A 16,004-nucleotide genomic window follows, 5' to 3' on the forward strand; every position below is an offset into this window, starting at 1 on the left:
AGATGCTCCATAATCTTATCATTGAGAAGTTTTTCCATAACTTTACCCACAATGATTATCAAACTTACTGATATGTAGTTTCCTAAGATACTTTTGCTACCCTTTATAAAAAAATAGGAGTAACATCTGCCTTTCTCCAGTCCCAAGGCAACTCTCCAGCATTTAGTGATTTCTGGAAGATTTGTACCATAGTTCCTGCAATTTCCCCCCTTATTTCCTTAACTGTGCTTGGATACATCTTATCCGGCCCCTGAGATTTATTCACTTTAAGTTTGCACAGCTGTTTGGTAACCATTTTGGTAGTAATGTGAATAGTGTAACAACGTACCTCTGTAATACCCTCCAGTTCCCTTTCCAGATTACATAAGTTACCTGTCTCTTCCTTGGTTAAAAAAAAAATTATTGTAGCCTGTGTAGCATCTGTTGTCCTGCCCTAACCCAATCCCACTTTCAGTGGCCCCACTCATTCCCTCGTTTTTTTGCTTAACAAGGGTATTAAGGGATAATGGTGCCAAGGCGGGTAAATGGAGTTAGCATACAGATCAGCCATGATCTCATTGAATGGCAGAACAGTTTGAGGGGCTGAATGGCCTACTCCTGTTCCTATATTTCTCATTTTCTCTTAGTATAACTGAAAAACGTTTTACTGTTATCCTTCACTTCTCTTGTCATATTCAATTTGAAATGTTTCTTTGCCAGTTGGATGCCCTTTTTACACCTCTGGCATGCCTTTTGGTATTGACTCCGTCTTAGTTTTCCTCCATGGTCTTAAATGTTTTATTCCCCTTCTTTATAAGTTGCTTGGTAATCCCATTTAACCAGCCTGGGGTGCCTTACAACTTGGTACCTTTGCTTTGCATGGGTACACATTGGTCCACTGCGTTCAGAATCACGTCCAAGAAGGATCTCCACAGTTCCTCCAGTCTCCCAGCCTGATTCATCATTGCCTGATTTTTAATTGTCTAATTCCATAGTTTTTGATTTCTTGATTTCTGATTCATCGTTACCTGGGGCTCGATTTTTGGGTGAAGTAACGGGTGCGTTGGGGGCGGGGGGCTCCGAAAATCGCGGAAATCCCAAGCGGGTTCGGAGCCCGGCTCCAACCCGCAGACTTCCGGGATCCCCATTGACGCGTCTGGGTGCGCGTGCGCCTCCCGAATGCGGAAGTCCCACTGGCACAGTTGTTGAGGTAGATGAAGTACTTGAAGTAATTAATTGTCTCCACATTTTGGCAGGGGTGCGATTTTGAAGCATCCTCAGCGTGTTTCCCGTGCTGTGGGAAACACTCCCTGTTGCAACAGATGTGTTTCAGCCAGCAGCCAGTGGGAGATGCAAATGATTATTTGACAGATGGGGAGAAAATATCATTTATTGCAGCAGGGCACTCTATCACTTTAGACGAAGGTTTGGCTGCAAGATCTTTGTGTTTTCACTCAAAATTCTTACTTTCCACTCAAAATTTTGCTGTTCAAACATATTTAACAACTTTGCGGACCCCCTCAAACTCACACCGTCAGGTTGGGGGGGCGCCATGGCTGCATACACCACTACATCTGAGGATGAGCAACGTCACCAGCCTCGCCAGGCACGGCGTCCACCTTCGCCACATGGAGCTCCACCACACAGTGCTGTGCCACAGGGACCTGCACAAGAGCACGGAGGGCAACAACAGAGAGAGCGATGTCGCAGGAGGCATTACCCTCGCCACAGGGTCTCCGGACCGAGGCTCAGGTTCCTAGACCTCTCTGAGGAGCAGTGCATATGGAGGCTCAGAGTCAGTCGCCAGGTAGTCGCAGACATCTGCAGCCTTCTTCATGCTGAGCTGCTCCTGGCTGGGCCGAGCAGCATCTCCTTACATGTCACTATCAAAGTCACCACTGCTTTCAACTTCTTCGCCTCCAGATCATTCCAGGGTGCCACTGGGGACATCGCCGGGGTCTCTCAGTCGTCTGCACAAAAGTGCATAAGGCAGGTCACCAATGGCTTGCTTCGCAGAGCCTCGCACTACGTAAACTTCCCCATGGACGACCTCAGCCAGACGGAGAGGGCGGTGTGATTCCGCTCTGTTGCTGGCTTCCCACGATGCAGGGTGTAATCGATTACACCCATGTAGCAATGCAAGCACCTCCATACAAGCCAGGACTGTTCATCAACAGGAAGGGGTATTACTCCATCAACACTCAGCTCGTTCGTGACCACCGCAAAAGATTCCTTCACATGTGCGTCAGATTCCCTGGCAGCTGCCACGATTCCTTCACCCTCCAGGAATCCAACATCCCGCCCCTCTTCCTCGCACCTAACACCCTTAAGTGCTGGCTCCTCAGGGACAAGGGATACCCCCTGCATACATGGCTCATGACATTTCTAAGGAACCCCATCATCGAGCAATAGCGTCGATATAACAACAGTCACATCGCCACCAGGTCTACAATTGAGCCTGATATAGGGCTACTCAAGATGTGATTTGGGTGCCTTGATCGTTCTGGGCGAGCGCTTCAATACGCACCAGACAGAGTGGGACGCATTATGGTCGTGTGTTGTGCCCTGCACAACATGGCACAACAGAGAGGGGTGCCGCTTGAGGAGGCTTCATCCAGATCTGCCACCCACATTGAGGAGGAGGAAGCGGAGGAGGTGGAGGAGGAGGACGAGCAACCCATGGGCAGAACAGCGGATCACCTGGCTGCTCGTGAGGCCAGGGAATCACTGATATGTGAACGGTTCTCCTAACATCAGACAGTGTGAAGAGTCCAGTCCTCACACCACCTGGATAGAGCAGCGCCTACAGCAGTGCACCCCCCCCCCCCCCCACCACCCCTCCCTGCACAAAACAGGCCTGCAATTACACATACACCCACTATAGGGTGACCCAATGGGTGGCATCAAGTGTTAGCGTTCATGGTGAACCTCATGAAAGGGCCTTATTACAGAAGCCAGTCAAGAATAGCCAAGACGTGGCAGTAGTGGTGACAATATAATATTTAATGTGAGTTTAACAAAAAGCCAATATAAACAAAAAACATGACCAACCATCAAACACCCTTGTGCATCCCCTTCATGCTTACAAAACATTCGCCTTTCGCTTCCGATTACTCTTACGTGGTGCTTCCCCTGTGGCTGCAGCAGAAGTAGTGGCAGATTGCTCTTGATCATGCCCTGACCGATTAGATGCTTTGGGCCTATGCCCTCTGGGATTTGGTGCCCGTGAGGGCCCCTCCAAAGACTGCTCCACCTGCACCTGTGCAGGGGCAGACTCGGCCACCTGGAGCGGAGGCAGCATTGTGGGTACTGGTTGAGAGGGGGGCAAGGGGTGAGACGTAGGAGTGCTTTGAGTGGCGACCCCACTTCCATGTCCCCGTTCGCCATCATCCCTCCCCTGGGCCAAGCCCACATCACTTCTACCACTTTGCTGGACAACAGTTTGGAGGACATATGTGAAGCCTTGTAAGGCCAGTGCTAGTGTATCTGCTTGCCTGTTTAAGGTTGAAGTTCAATGGAGGCTAGCCTCCTCTCCATTGCAGACATTCCCGCACTTACCTGTGACAGTATCTCAGAGAGTAGCTCATGTCCCTGTGACACTATCTCAGGGATGCCCTTACGTCCCTGTGACAGTATCTCAGGGAGTTGCTCACGTCCCTGTGACAGTATCTCAGGGAGTTGCTCACGTCGCTGTGACAGTATCTCAGAGATTCCCTCCTGTACCTGTGCCACCATTCCACTCATGCAGTCCATCCTCTGCGCTTTTGTGGAGAGTGCGTGAGAGACCCGCTCCAGCACCTCGCAAATGTTTTGCTATCCCTCGATCATTCTCCTTTTAAAGGATGGCCCCCAGGGTTCAGCATCTGCGCCCATCTGAGCAGATCCTGGAGAGGAGTGCGCCCACCGACGCGGACTCTCCGCAGCTGCCCCTACCACCAATGTCTGCTCATGCTCACACGTGTGTGGTAACTCACCAGGTGCCAACCCAACTAACTGAGGACTAGGACCCACCGAGCTGTGAATATCTGCGCTGGTGGATGGCTAACTCAGATGTGATGGTGCACCCTCAGAGGCTGGCAGGTACTCTAAGGAATCTCCCTCTGCCGTCACAGCGGTTGCTGAAGGCCCTGTAAGAGAACAGAAGGCAATATTAAGCATGATCACGGATGTGTTATGTTGCGATGAGCATACTGAGGTGCTGAAGATGGCAGGGCATGTTAACATCAATTCATATTTTGTGTGCTGAATGTTAAAGTTATGTCACCATATGTTTGTCGGGTGCCAGTCTCTGTGTCCTCGAGGGTTCGGCTGAGCTCCAGTGCCTCCTGCTCTGCACCCCCCTCCTGTCCTCGCCCTCTCCCGTGCATTCTGGGCTCTCTTCTATAAGTACAGACGCATGAGTGAGTGATGGTGACGTGACCAACCAATGAATGCATTGGTTTGGGTGCGGCTGACTGTGAAAGAGATGCATCAGAGGGTGAGTATGAGACAGAGTCATGACATTGTATGAGGATTGGGTTGAGTGGTAGTGGTGGGGTGAGTAATGGGGAGGTGAGGAAGTGCTGAGGAAGTGCAGATAAGTTGAGGATGAGCCTTAAGTCGGTGTGGGGAGTGATGAGATAGAGTAGTGTTGGCAGTGCAGAATGAGTTGGGTGATGGAGGCGGTGATGTGGAAGATGGAATGTAGAAAAATGAGTAAGTGTACTCACTTTGGCTGACCGAGTTAGGTCATTGAAGCGCTTCCTGCACTGGATCCAGTTGCGGGAGATGTTGCTGCTGCTGGTGACCTCCTCTCCCACCTCGAGCCAGGCCTTCTTGGTGGCAGAGGCAGGCCTCTTCCTCCCGTCTGCCGGGGAGAAGTCATCCCTACTCCTCCTCACCCCATCCAGTAGCACCTGGAGTGAGGCATCACTTAATCTAGGAGCAGCTTTTCCCCTGTGGTGCTCCATAGTGTGTGTGGGTGTTTGCTCCAGGAGCAGCCAATGGAGGACTGCCCCTTTAAATAGAGCTCCAGCTGACAGCCTGTTATGTGGGTGCGCTGTTCGCCCGCTGCGCAGCTTTTGGATGGCAAACCCGGAAACCACATTAAGTGGCTCCAATTGACTTGCGATTGCATGGGAAACAGACATTTTTTATTGGGCGGGTTACCCACGCACCCAATCATTCCCCCCCACCATCCCCGCTGCCATCCTGCCTCCCCACTAATAAGAACATAAGAACATAAGAAATAGGAGCAGGAGTAGGCCAATCGGCCCTTTGAGCCTGCTCCGCCATTTAATAAGATCATGGCTGATCTGATCCTAACCTCAAATCTAAATTCATGTCCAATTTCCTGCCCGCTCCCCGTAACCCCTAATTCCCTTTACTTCTAGGAAACTGTCTATTTCTGTTTTAAATTTATTCAATGATGTAGCTTCCACAGCTTCCTGGGGCAGCAAATTCCACAGACCTACCACCCTCTGAGTGAAAAAGTTTCCCCTCATCTCAGTTTTGAAGGAGCAGCCCCTTATTCTAAGATTATGCCCCCTAGTTCTAGTTTCACCCATCCTTGGGAACATCCTCACAGCATCCACCCAATCAAGCCCATTCACAATCTTACATGTTTCAATAAGATCGCCTCTCATTCTTCTGAACTCCAATGAGTAGAGTCCCAATCTACTCAACCTCTCCTCATATGTCCGCCCTCTTATCCCCAGGATTAACCGAGTGAACCTTCTTTGTACTGCCTCGAGAGCAAGTATGTCTTTTCTTAAGTATGGAGACCAAAACTGTATGCAGTATTCCAGGTGCGGTCTCACCAATACCTTATATAGCTGCAGCAATACCTCCCTGTTTTTATATTCTATCCCCCTAGCAATAAAAGCCAACATTCCGTTGGCCTTCTTGATCACCTGCTGCACCTGCATACTAACTTTTTGATTTTCTTGCACTAGGACCCCCAGATCCCTTTGTACTGCAGTACTTTCCAGTCTCTTGCCATCAAGATAATAACTTGCTCTCTGATTTTTCCTGCCAAAGTGCATAACCTCACAATTTCCAATATTGTATTGCATCTGCCAAATCTCCGCCCACTCACCCAGCCTGTCTATATCCCCTTGTAGGTTTTTTATGTCCTCCTCACTCTCCACTTTCCCTCCCATCTTTGTATCATCTGCAAACTTTGATATGTTACACTCGGTCCCCTCCTCCAAATCGTTAATATAGATTGTAAAGAGTTGGGGACCCAGCACCGACCCCTGCGGAACACCACTGGCTACTGGTTGCCAGTCCGAGAATGAACCATTTATCCCAACTCTCTGCTTCCTATTAGATAACCAATCCTCCACCCATGCCAGAATATTACCCCCAATCCAGAGATTCTTTATCTTGAGCAATAATCTTTTATGTGGCACCTTGTCGAATGCCTTCTGGAAGTCTAAATACACTACGTCCACTGGTTCACCTTTATCCACCCTGTACGTTATGTCCTCAAAGAACTCAAGCAAATTTGTCAGACATGACTTCCCCTTCGTAAAGCCATGCTGACTTTGTCCTATTAAATTATGTTTATCCAAATGTTCTGCTACTGTCTCCTTAATAATAGACTCCAAAATTTTACCCACCACAGATGATAGGCTTACTGGTCTATAATTTCCAGCCTTCTGCCTACTACCCTTTTTAAATAAAGGTGTTTCATTAGCAGTTTTCCAATCTGCCGGGACCTTTGCCGAGTCCAGAGAATTTTGGAAAATTATTACCAAAGCATCCACAATCCCAACTGCCACTTCCCTCAAGACCCTAGGATGTAAGCCATCAGGTCCAGGGGATTTATCCGCCTTGAGTCCCATTAATTTACTGAGTACCAATTCCTTAGTGATTTTAATCGTATTTAGCTTCTCCCCCCCTAGAGCCCCCTGTTTGTCCAGTGTTGGGATGTTCTTAGTGTCCTCTACCGTAAAGACTGAAACAAAATATTTGTTCAGCATTTTTGCCATCTCCATGTTTCCCACCATTAATTTCCCGGTCTCATCCTCTAAGGGACCTATGTTTGCCTTAGCCACCTGTTTTCTTTTTATATAACTATAGAATCTCTTGCTATCTGTTTTTATATTTTTTGCTAATTTATTTTCATAATCTATCTTCCCTTTCTTAATCAATCCTTTAGTTACTTTTTGCTGTCTTTTGAAGACTTCCCAATCTTCTATCCTCCCACTAAGTTTGGCTACCTTATATGTCTTTGTTTTTAGTCGGATACTATCCTTAATTTCTTTACTTAGCCACGGATGGTTGTCATTTCTTTTACACCCTTTTTTCCTCAGTGGAATATATATTTTTTGAAATTTGTAAAATAACTCCTTAAATGAACACCACTGCTCATGTACCGTCTTACCCTTTAATCTATTTTCCCAGTCCACTTTAATCAATTCCGCTCTCATACCATCATAGTCTCCTTTATTCAAGCTCAGTACGCTTGTTTGAGAACCAACCTTCTCACCCTCTAATTGGATATGGGATGTAACCATGTTATGGTCACTCATTCCAAGGGGATCCTTAACTAGGACATTATTAATTAATCCTGCCTCATTACGCAGGACCAGGTCCAAGGTTAATTGCCCCCTTGTAGGATCAGTTACATACTGCTCGAGAAATCCATCCCGAATACACTCAATAAATTCTTCCTCAAGGCTGCCCTGCCCAATTTGATTTGTCCAGTTAATATGATAGTTAAAATCCCCCATAATTATAGCTGTTCCTTTATTACATGCCCCAACTATTTCCTGATTAACACTTCTTCCAGCAGAGTTGCAACTATTAGGAGGCCTATATACTATGCCCACTGGTGATTTTTTCCCCTTATTATTCCTTATCTCTAACCAAACTGTTTCATTATCCTGATCCTTTGTCCCAACATCATTTCTCTGTATTACAGTGATTCCTTCCTTTATTAACATAGCCACCCCACCTCCCCTTCCTTCTTGCCTGTCCTTCCTGATTGTTAAATACCCTGGCATATTTAATTCCCAGTCATTGTCACCCTGCAGCCATGTTTCTGTAATGGCCACAAGATCATACCCATACGTAGTTATTTGTGCTGTTAACTCGTCCATTTTGTTACGAATGCTACGTGCATTCAGATAAAGAACTTTCAAATATGTTTTGTGACACTTAGTTCCTGCTTTTTCCTTTTTGTCCCGATGTTTGTCCTGGATCTCCTTCATCTCCTCGGCGTACTTGCTGAAGGCGCTGCCGAACTTGGACCAGGCTTTATAGGGGATGGTGATGGAGTTCCTGTAAGAGGGCTTCACCTCACTCACTCGCATGAACACGCCGTAGTTGTTGGAGTCCACGTCGAAGAAGAAGCGCTTGCTGTCCACGGTGATGGACGTGCCCTCGAGCAACTCAGACTGTCCGCACGGCTCGTCGTTCACGCCGTAGTCGTCGATCAGCTTCGCTAGCGAGTCCCTGAACTCGATGAGCCCTTGGGCTGGCAGGGCGATGGTCTGGCCTTGCGTCCCCCCCAAGCCGCGGCCTCGATTTAAGGTCTGGCGGATGCGCAGGAAGCGACCTCGCTGGTTCTCCTTCAGGTCCATGTCGTACTTGCGGTTCTCCTGCACCAGGAACTCGCTCTTCAGTGCACGGCGGGGCTCGTTGGAGCTCAGGCCGGCGTCCAAGTCAGAGAGGCCCAGCTGCGCGTAGTATTGGGGCCCTGATTTTTATTTGCTTAATTACTCAGTTTTTTATTCCTCCATTTCTGATTCATCATTTCATGATTTTAAATGTTTAATTTTGCAGATTTTTTCCAAAGTGCCTGATTTATCATTACCTGAATTTTAATTGCTTAATTAGTCCATTTTTGATTCCACAGTGTCTGATTCATTGTTCTCTGATTTTTAATTGGGTCGTTCCCAAGCTTTTCAGTCCTTAGCACCTTATTCATCATTGCCTGATTATTAATTGCTTAATTCCTCAGTTTTTGATTCTGCGGTGCCTGATTTCTCATTGCCTGATTCTGAAATGCTAAATTCACCAGTTTTTGATTCCTCATTGCCTGATTCACCACTGTCTGATTTTTAATTGTCTAAATCCACAGTTTTTGATTCCTCACTGTCTGATTCCTCATTGCCTGATTTTTATTTCTTGAATTCTCCAGTTTATGATTCCCCAGTGCTTAATTCATCATTGCCTGATTTTTAATTGATTATTTCCCCAGTTTTTGATTCCTCAATATCTGATTCATAATTGCCTGGGTTGAATTGCTAAATTCCCCAGTTTTTGAATCCTAATTTCCAGATTCATCATTGCCTATTGTTAATTGCTAATTGCCCATTTTTTAATTCCTCGGTTTCTGATTCATCATTGTCTGGTTTTAATTGCTTAATTCTCCAGTTTTTGATTCCTCACTGCCTGCTTCAGCATTGGCTGGTTTTGAATTGCTTAATTGCAGAGTTTGATTCCTCAGTGCCTGATGCTTCATTGCCTAATTTTCAATTGAGTAATTCCCCAGTTTATTATTCCTCAGTGTCTGGTTCATCATTGCTAAATTCCTCAGCTTTTGATTACTTAGTGCCTGATGCATCATTGCTTGTTGTTAATTGCTAATTCTCTCGATTTTGATTCCTCAGTGTCTGATTCATCATTGCCTGATTCCTATTTGCTTAATTCCCCAATTTTTGATTCCTCAGTGTCTGATTCCTCATTGTCTGATATTTGATTTTCTAATTACCCAGTATTTGATCCCACAGTGTCTGATTCATCATTACCTGATACTTATTTGCTTAATTTGATTCCTCAGTGCCTGATTCCTTGTTGCCTGATTCTTAATTGTCTACTTCTGCTGTTTTTGATTCCTCAGTGTCTAATTCCTCATCGCCTGAATTGTAATCTCTTAATTCTGCAGTTTTTAATTTCCCAGTGTCTGAAGTGTCATTGTCTGATTTTAATTTCATAATTCCCCAATTTTTGATCCCTCAGTGTCTGGTTCCTCATTGCCAGCAATTTAATTTGCTAACTACACAGTATTTGATCCCACCATGTATGATTCCTCATTGCCTGATTTTTAATTGTTTAATTCACTGGTTTTTGATTCCTCATTGTCTGATTCTTCATCGCCTGAATTGTAATTCCTTAATTCAGCAGTTTTTAATTTCCCAGTGTCTGATTTATCATTGTCTGATTTTAATTGCATAATCCCCCAGTTTTAGATTACACAAAGTCTGATTCATCATTGCCTGATTTTTAGTTGCTAAATTCACTAATTTTTGATTCCACAGAGCCTGATTCATCACTGCCTGATTTTAAACTACTGAATTCCCCAGTTTTTGATTCCTCAGTGTCTGATTCATCATTGCCTGATTCCTATTTGCTTAATTCCCCAATTTTTGATTCCACGGTGTCTGATTCTGAATTGTCTGATATTTAATTTTCTAATTACCCAGTATTTGATCTAACAGTGTTTGATTCCTCATTGCCTGAATTGTAATCTCTTAATTCTGCAGTTTTTAATTCCCAGGATGCCCTGGGTGATGTGCCTGTCATGGTGAATAGCTGCCAGTGTGTGTGGCCTGTGAGTTGTGGTTGGGCGGCTTGCAACAGTAGTAATGTGTGAGGGTGAGAGGAAGCATCTGATTGGAAGAGTTGAGTACTGATGGAAAGAGTTTGTTGGTAGGTGGGTGATGGGGGATATAGTGCGTGGTGCAGTGGATGCGGCTAATGGTGCAGTTGGTAGGAGATCCCAGTTGACCTCACTCACCATGACCACTCATATCAAAGCACTGAACTTCTTCCTGTACTGCACCCATGTTCATGATGCTGTGTGCTCGGCATTGACTTCATCCCCGACTGCCTCCCACTGACTTTTGGGTATATGTCTGGAGGCCTCTTGCCCCCCCCCACCCTGCGGACATAAGATGTCCCTCCTTCTGTCCACCTCTTGCACCAAGGCCTCTGGTGCATCAGTAGAGAACCTTGGTGCAAGGACTCTCACAGGCCTGGTACAAACTCAGATCGGCAGATTGGTGAGGTCTGGCATGCAGATTGGAGGATGTGGGATTTAGTGTTGTGCAACCTTTATTCAATGATTTAACATAACTCATGAGTGTGTAAACACAGGGATGGGACCTGCATCGTGCTTTACGTGTGTGATGTCTGATCTCTGTTCAGACTCCGTGCCGACAGCAGGTTGTTAAATTCAGCAAATAACAGGTACCAGCTACCTTTAAGAGATTTCTAACAGCCTGCCTTTAAGAGATTGAGCTCCCCCTGCTGGTGGAAAGTGTGAATTGCTTGGAATCCTCATTCAACATTGATTTCCAACGCAGATTGCAGGTAAGTCCTCAGGCCTGACAAAAGTCTCGTCCTGCCTGAGCAGGGGCCATTGGGCGCTGGATAATAGCGGATCATTAGCGGGAATTTTGATTCCCCAATATCTGTTACATCATTGCCTGATTTTGAATTGTCTAATTCCACAGTTTTTGATTCCTCAGTGCCTGATTCATCAATGCTTTGACTTTTAATTGTTAATTCCCCAGTTTCTGGTTCCTCATTGTCTGATTCAGCATAGCCTGGTTTTTAATTGTTTCACTCTCCAGAATTTGTTTCCTCAGTATCTGATTCAGCATTGCCTGGTTTTTACTTGCTTCATTTCCATGGGCTCGATTTTAGGAGGGAGGTGGGTTGGTAGCGGGTGGTCGACTGGGCGCGTGGGTAACGCACCCAGTGAATTCGGGGTGCTCCGCACGCGATCGCAGCTTGATTGAAGGCACTTACCTTGGCTTCCGGGTTTCGCGCTGGAAAGCTGCGCAGCGGGTGGACTGCGCAGTCGCATTAAGACTGTCAGCTGGAGGAGGCCTGTTTAAAGGGGCAGACCTCCACTGACTGATGCTGCAGAAAGGAGCCAAAATTACAACGTGGAACAGCCCAGGGGGAAGGCTGCTCCCAGGTTTAATGATGCCTCACTCCAGGTCCTATTGGATGGGGTGAGGAGGAGGAGGACAGAGATCTGCTCCCCGGCGGACGGGACGAAGTGGCCTGCCTCTGCCACCACGAAGGCCTGGCTCGAGGTGGCAGAGGAGGTCACCAGCACCACCAACATATCACGCACCTGCATACAGTGCAGGAGGCGCTTCAATGACCTAAGTAGGTCAGCCGAAGTGAGTACACTTACTCATTCCTCTACACTCCGTCTGCCACATCACTGCCCCCACTCCACATCTCCTTCTGCACTGCCAACACTACTCTATCACATCACTCCTCACACCCACTCAAAGCTCATCCTCATCTTACCTGCACTTACTCACCTTGCCAGTACTCATCCCACCACTACCACTCAACCCAATCCTCATACAATCTCATGGCTCCGTCTCATACTCACCCTCTCATGCATCTCTTTCACGGTCAGCCTCACCCAACCTGCCACTACCTGTGCTGCAGCAACAGGGCATGCATCACATATGTGTAGTAGGAAGCGTAAGGCAAACATGTCATGAGCATGAAGGGGATGCACAAAGGTGTTTGAGGGTTTGTCATGGTTTTTACTTATATTTGATTTCTGATCAACTCACATTACATATTATATTGTCACCACTACTGCCACGTATTTGCAAATCTTGTCTGGTTTGTGCAATAATGCCCTTTCCCGAGGATCACCATGAAGACCCACACCTGATGCCACCCATTGTGTCACTGCAGAGTGGGTGTAGGTGCATTTGCAGGGCTCTTTTGTGCAGACGACTGAGAGATGTCGGCGATGTCCCCGGTGGCACCCTGGAAGGATGCGGAGGAGAAGTTGCTGTCAAAGTCACCACTGCCCTCAACGACAGGTAAGAAGATGGTGCTCGGGCCAGCCGGGAGCAGCTTGGCATGAAGGAGGCTGCAGATGTCCACGACTACATGTTGAGTGACTCTGAGCCTCTGTGTGCACTGCTGCTCAGAGAGGTCCAGGAAGCTGAGCCTCGGTCTGTAGACCCTATGGTGAGGGGAGTGCCTTCTGCAACTCCTCTCTCTCTGCGGTTGCCCTCCCTCCTGCTGTGCAGGTGGATGTGCCACAGCACTGTGTTGTGGAGCTCCACGTGTCAGAGGTGGACAGCGTGGCCGGTGAGGCTGGTGATGCTGTTCGCCCTCCGAGGAGGTCATGACTGCAGCTACGGCGGCCCCCATCCGGAAGATGTACGTTTGAGGGGGTCCGCAAGGTAGGTAAATGTGTCTGCACACTGGGGTTGAGGTTGCAAGTTTGTGAATGTTATTGTTAGGAGGAGGGTGGTGGAGGCCAAACTTTGTCCAAAGTGACAGAGTGACCTCTTGCAATGAGTGAGGGTCTCCCCCGCCCACCCGCCACCCCCCCCCACAACCTGTCAAATGGACTTTTGCAGCTGCCACAGGCTGGTGGCTGCAACACGTCCATTTCAACTGGGAGTGTTTCCCCCAGTACGGGAAACACGCTCAGTTGAGTTGAAAATCCCACCCCTCCTAAAATATCCCACAAATCAGGTCTGCAAACGACCTGAAATATCTAATTAATTGCCTTAAATGCCGTAAAGCTGGCGGGAGTCCCGCATGCAGGGGCTGCGCGCGCATCTAAGCGCGTCACTGGGGAACGCGGAAGTGGGCGGGTTGGAGTCGGGCCCCAGATCCACCCCGGGAATCCCCGATTTTCGGAGCCCCGCCACAAACCCACCGTCTCAGACGTCCGAAAATCGAGCCCCATGTTTCTGATCCTCAGTGCCTAATTCATCATTGCCTGATATTTAATTGCTCAATTCCAAAATATTTATTTCCCCATTATCTGATTTCTCATTGCCTGATTTTTAATTGTTTAATTTCCCAGTTATTGATTCATAAAAGCCTGATTTTTAATCTTAATTCTCCAGTTGTTAGTTCCCCAGTGTCCGATTCATCATTGCCTGACTTTTAATTGTCTAATTCTGCTAATTTTGATTCCTGAGTGTCTGTTCTACCTTGGCTGATATTTAATTTGCTAACTGCACAGTATTTGATCCCACCATGTATGATTCATCATTGCCTGATTTTTAATTGCTTAATTCACCGGTATTTGATTCCTCATTGTCTGATTCCTCACCCCCTGAATTGTAATTCTTTAATTCTGCAGTTTTTAATTTCCCAGTGTCTGATTTATCATTGTCTGATTTTAGTTGCATAATCCCCCAGTTTTTGATTACACAAGGTCTGATTCAGCATTGCCTGACTTTTAATTGCCTAATTGCCCAGTTTTTGATTCTCCATGGTCTGATTCATCATCATCTTCGCGACGTCTTTAGCAACCCTGCAGACGGAGCGCTGCAGAGAAACACATGCTCCAGGCCAGACGATTCCTTCCGTTCCAGTATAGTCTTCCTATTTGTGTCCCCAATGCTCAAGACCAGATCCACCAACGTCCAGCTGGTGTTCTTCTCTGACCACTGCCTCCTACTGGCCGACTGTCAATCACAAGAGGACCAGAAGGTGGGCAGTGGGATTTGGAAACTGAACGTGAGACTGTTGACCCTGGAGAATATCGAGGATCTAAAGAGGGAGTACACAGATTGGAGGATTGTGAAACCCCTCTTCAACTCCACGGTTAACTGGTGGAAAGCGATCAAGACCAACATCAAGAGTTTCTTCATCCCCAAAGGTGTTCAGAAGGTGAGAGGGAGACAGGGGGAAGTGTCACAGCTCCAGAAAAGCATGCAGGATCTGCTCCAGCTGCAGTTGAAGAGGGTCGATGTCAGGGAGGAACTCAGAGAGGTGATGGACCAGCAAGCCTCGCTCTTTACCTCCGAGGCCTCAAAGATCATCTTCTGGTCCAGAGTCCGCTCTGTGGAGCAGGGCGAGAAGTGCTCGTGCTTCTTCTTCCAGAAACTGCACAGAGAGATCTCTGTGATCAGCAGCCTGAATGAGGAAGACAGCTTGGTGACGTCTTTGAATGCCAACATTCTGAGGATCAGCAAGTCCTTTTATGCTGGGCTGTATGACGCGAAGCCCACAGACAGCACGGCCTCCCTGTCCTTCCTGCCCTCTGTCACAGAGGTCTTAGAGGACAACGAGTGGGCGATCATGGATCGGCCGTTGACTTTGGGCGAGCTGACACTGGCTGTCCGGTCTTTCGAGAGGAGTAGAACTCCCAGAAGCGACGGCTTACCAGTCGAGTTGTACTCTGCTCTGTGGGACTGGATAGGTCCAGACCTTCTGGAACTGTACGGGGGTAAGCTTCTGGCAGGCAACATGTCAGAGTCCATGAGGAAAGGCATCATCACCCTCATCTACAAGCAGAAGGGGGAGAGGGAAGAAATCAGAAATCGGTGACCTATTTCCTTGCTAAATGGCGACAACAAGATTCTGTCTAGGGCCATCGCCAACAGGCTCAAGTCTGCACTGGAGCGGGTGGTCCCCTCAGATCAGGACTGTACTGTACCTGGTAGGAAGATCTCTGATGGCCTTGCACTGCTCAGGGATACGATCACCTACGTGCAGGCCCGGGGGGTGAACACCTGCCTCATCAACCTGGACCAGGAGAAGGCCTTTGACAGAATATGCCACATGTACATGATGGACGTGCTCTCCAAAATGGGTTTTGGGGAGGGCTCCGCTTTTGGATCCAACTGCTCCACGCGGACATCCGTAGCACAGTCCGAATCAACGGGTGGGAGTCAGAGAGCTTTCCAATCAGATCTGGAGTCAGGCAGGGCTCTCCTCTCTCCGCGGTCTTGTTCATATGTTGTATTGAGCCGTTTGCCGCATCCATCAGGAAGGACGCGGGTATCGGGGGTGATGATCCCAGGCAGCGGAGGCAGTCAGGTTAAGACTTCCCTGTATGTGGACAATGTCACCGTCTTCTGCTCCGATCAGCAGTCGGTCCACACACTGATGGGCATCTGCGACCATTTCGAGCTGGCCTCGGGAGCCAGAGTGAACCGCAGCAAGAATGAGGCCATGTTCTTTGGCAGGTGGGAGACCCATTCACCATCAGGTCCAACGACCTGAAGGTGCTGGGGATCTGGTTCGGGGGGGGCCCTGGCCTGCACAAAGAACTGGGAGGAGCGGGTTGCCAAGGC

General features: G+C 47.8%; 1 protein-coding gene across 1 annotated transcript; it reads right to left on the bottom strand.

The window, feature by feature from the left end:
• Positions 1–4,020: 4,020 nt before the first annotated feature.
• LOC137306124 (transcriptional activator protein Pur-alpha-like) lies at positions 4,021–11,782 on the bottom strand. Its single transcript, XM_067975183.1, has 3 exons — positions 11,725–11,782; positions 8,123–8,665; positions 4,021–4,106 (listed from the first exon to the last, which is right to left on the bottom strand). The coding sequence occupies exons 1-3, from the start codon at positions 11,780–11,782 to the stop codon at positions 4,021–4,023; spliced, it is 687 nt and encodes a 228-aa protein (XP_067831284.1).
• Between the last annotated feature and the right edge of the window lie 4,222 nt (positions 11,783–16,004).

Source organism: Heptranchias perlo, chromosome 42 (genome assembly GCF_035084215.1).
Source record: "Heptranchias perlo isolate sHepPer1 chromosome 42, sHepPer1.hap1, whole genome shotgun sequence".
In the NCBI taxonomy this organism is placed as follows: domain Eukaryota; kingdom Metazoa; phylum Chordata; class Chondrichthyes; order Hexanchiformes; family Hexanchidae; genus Heptranchias; species Heptranchias perlo.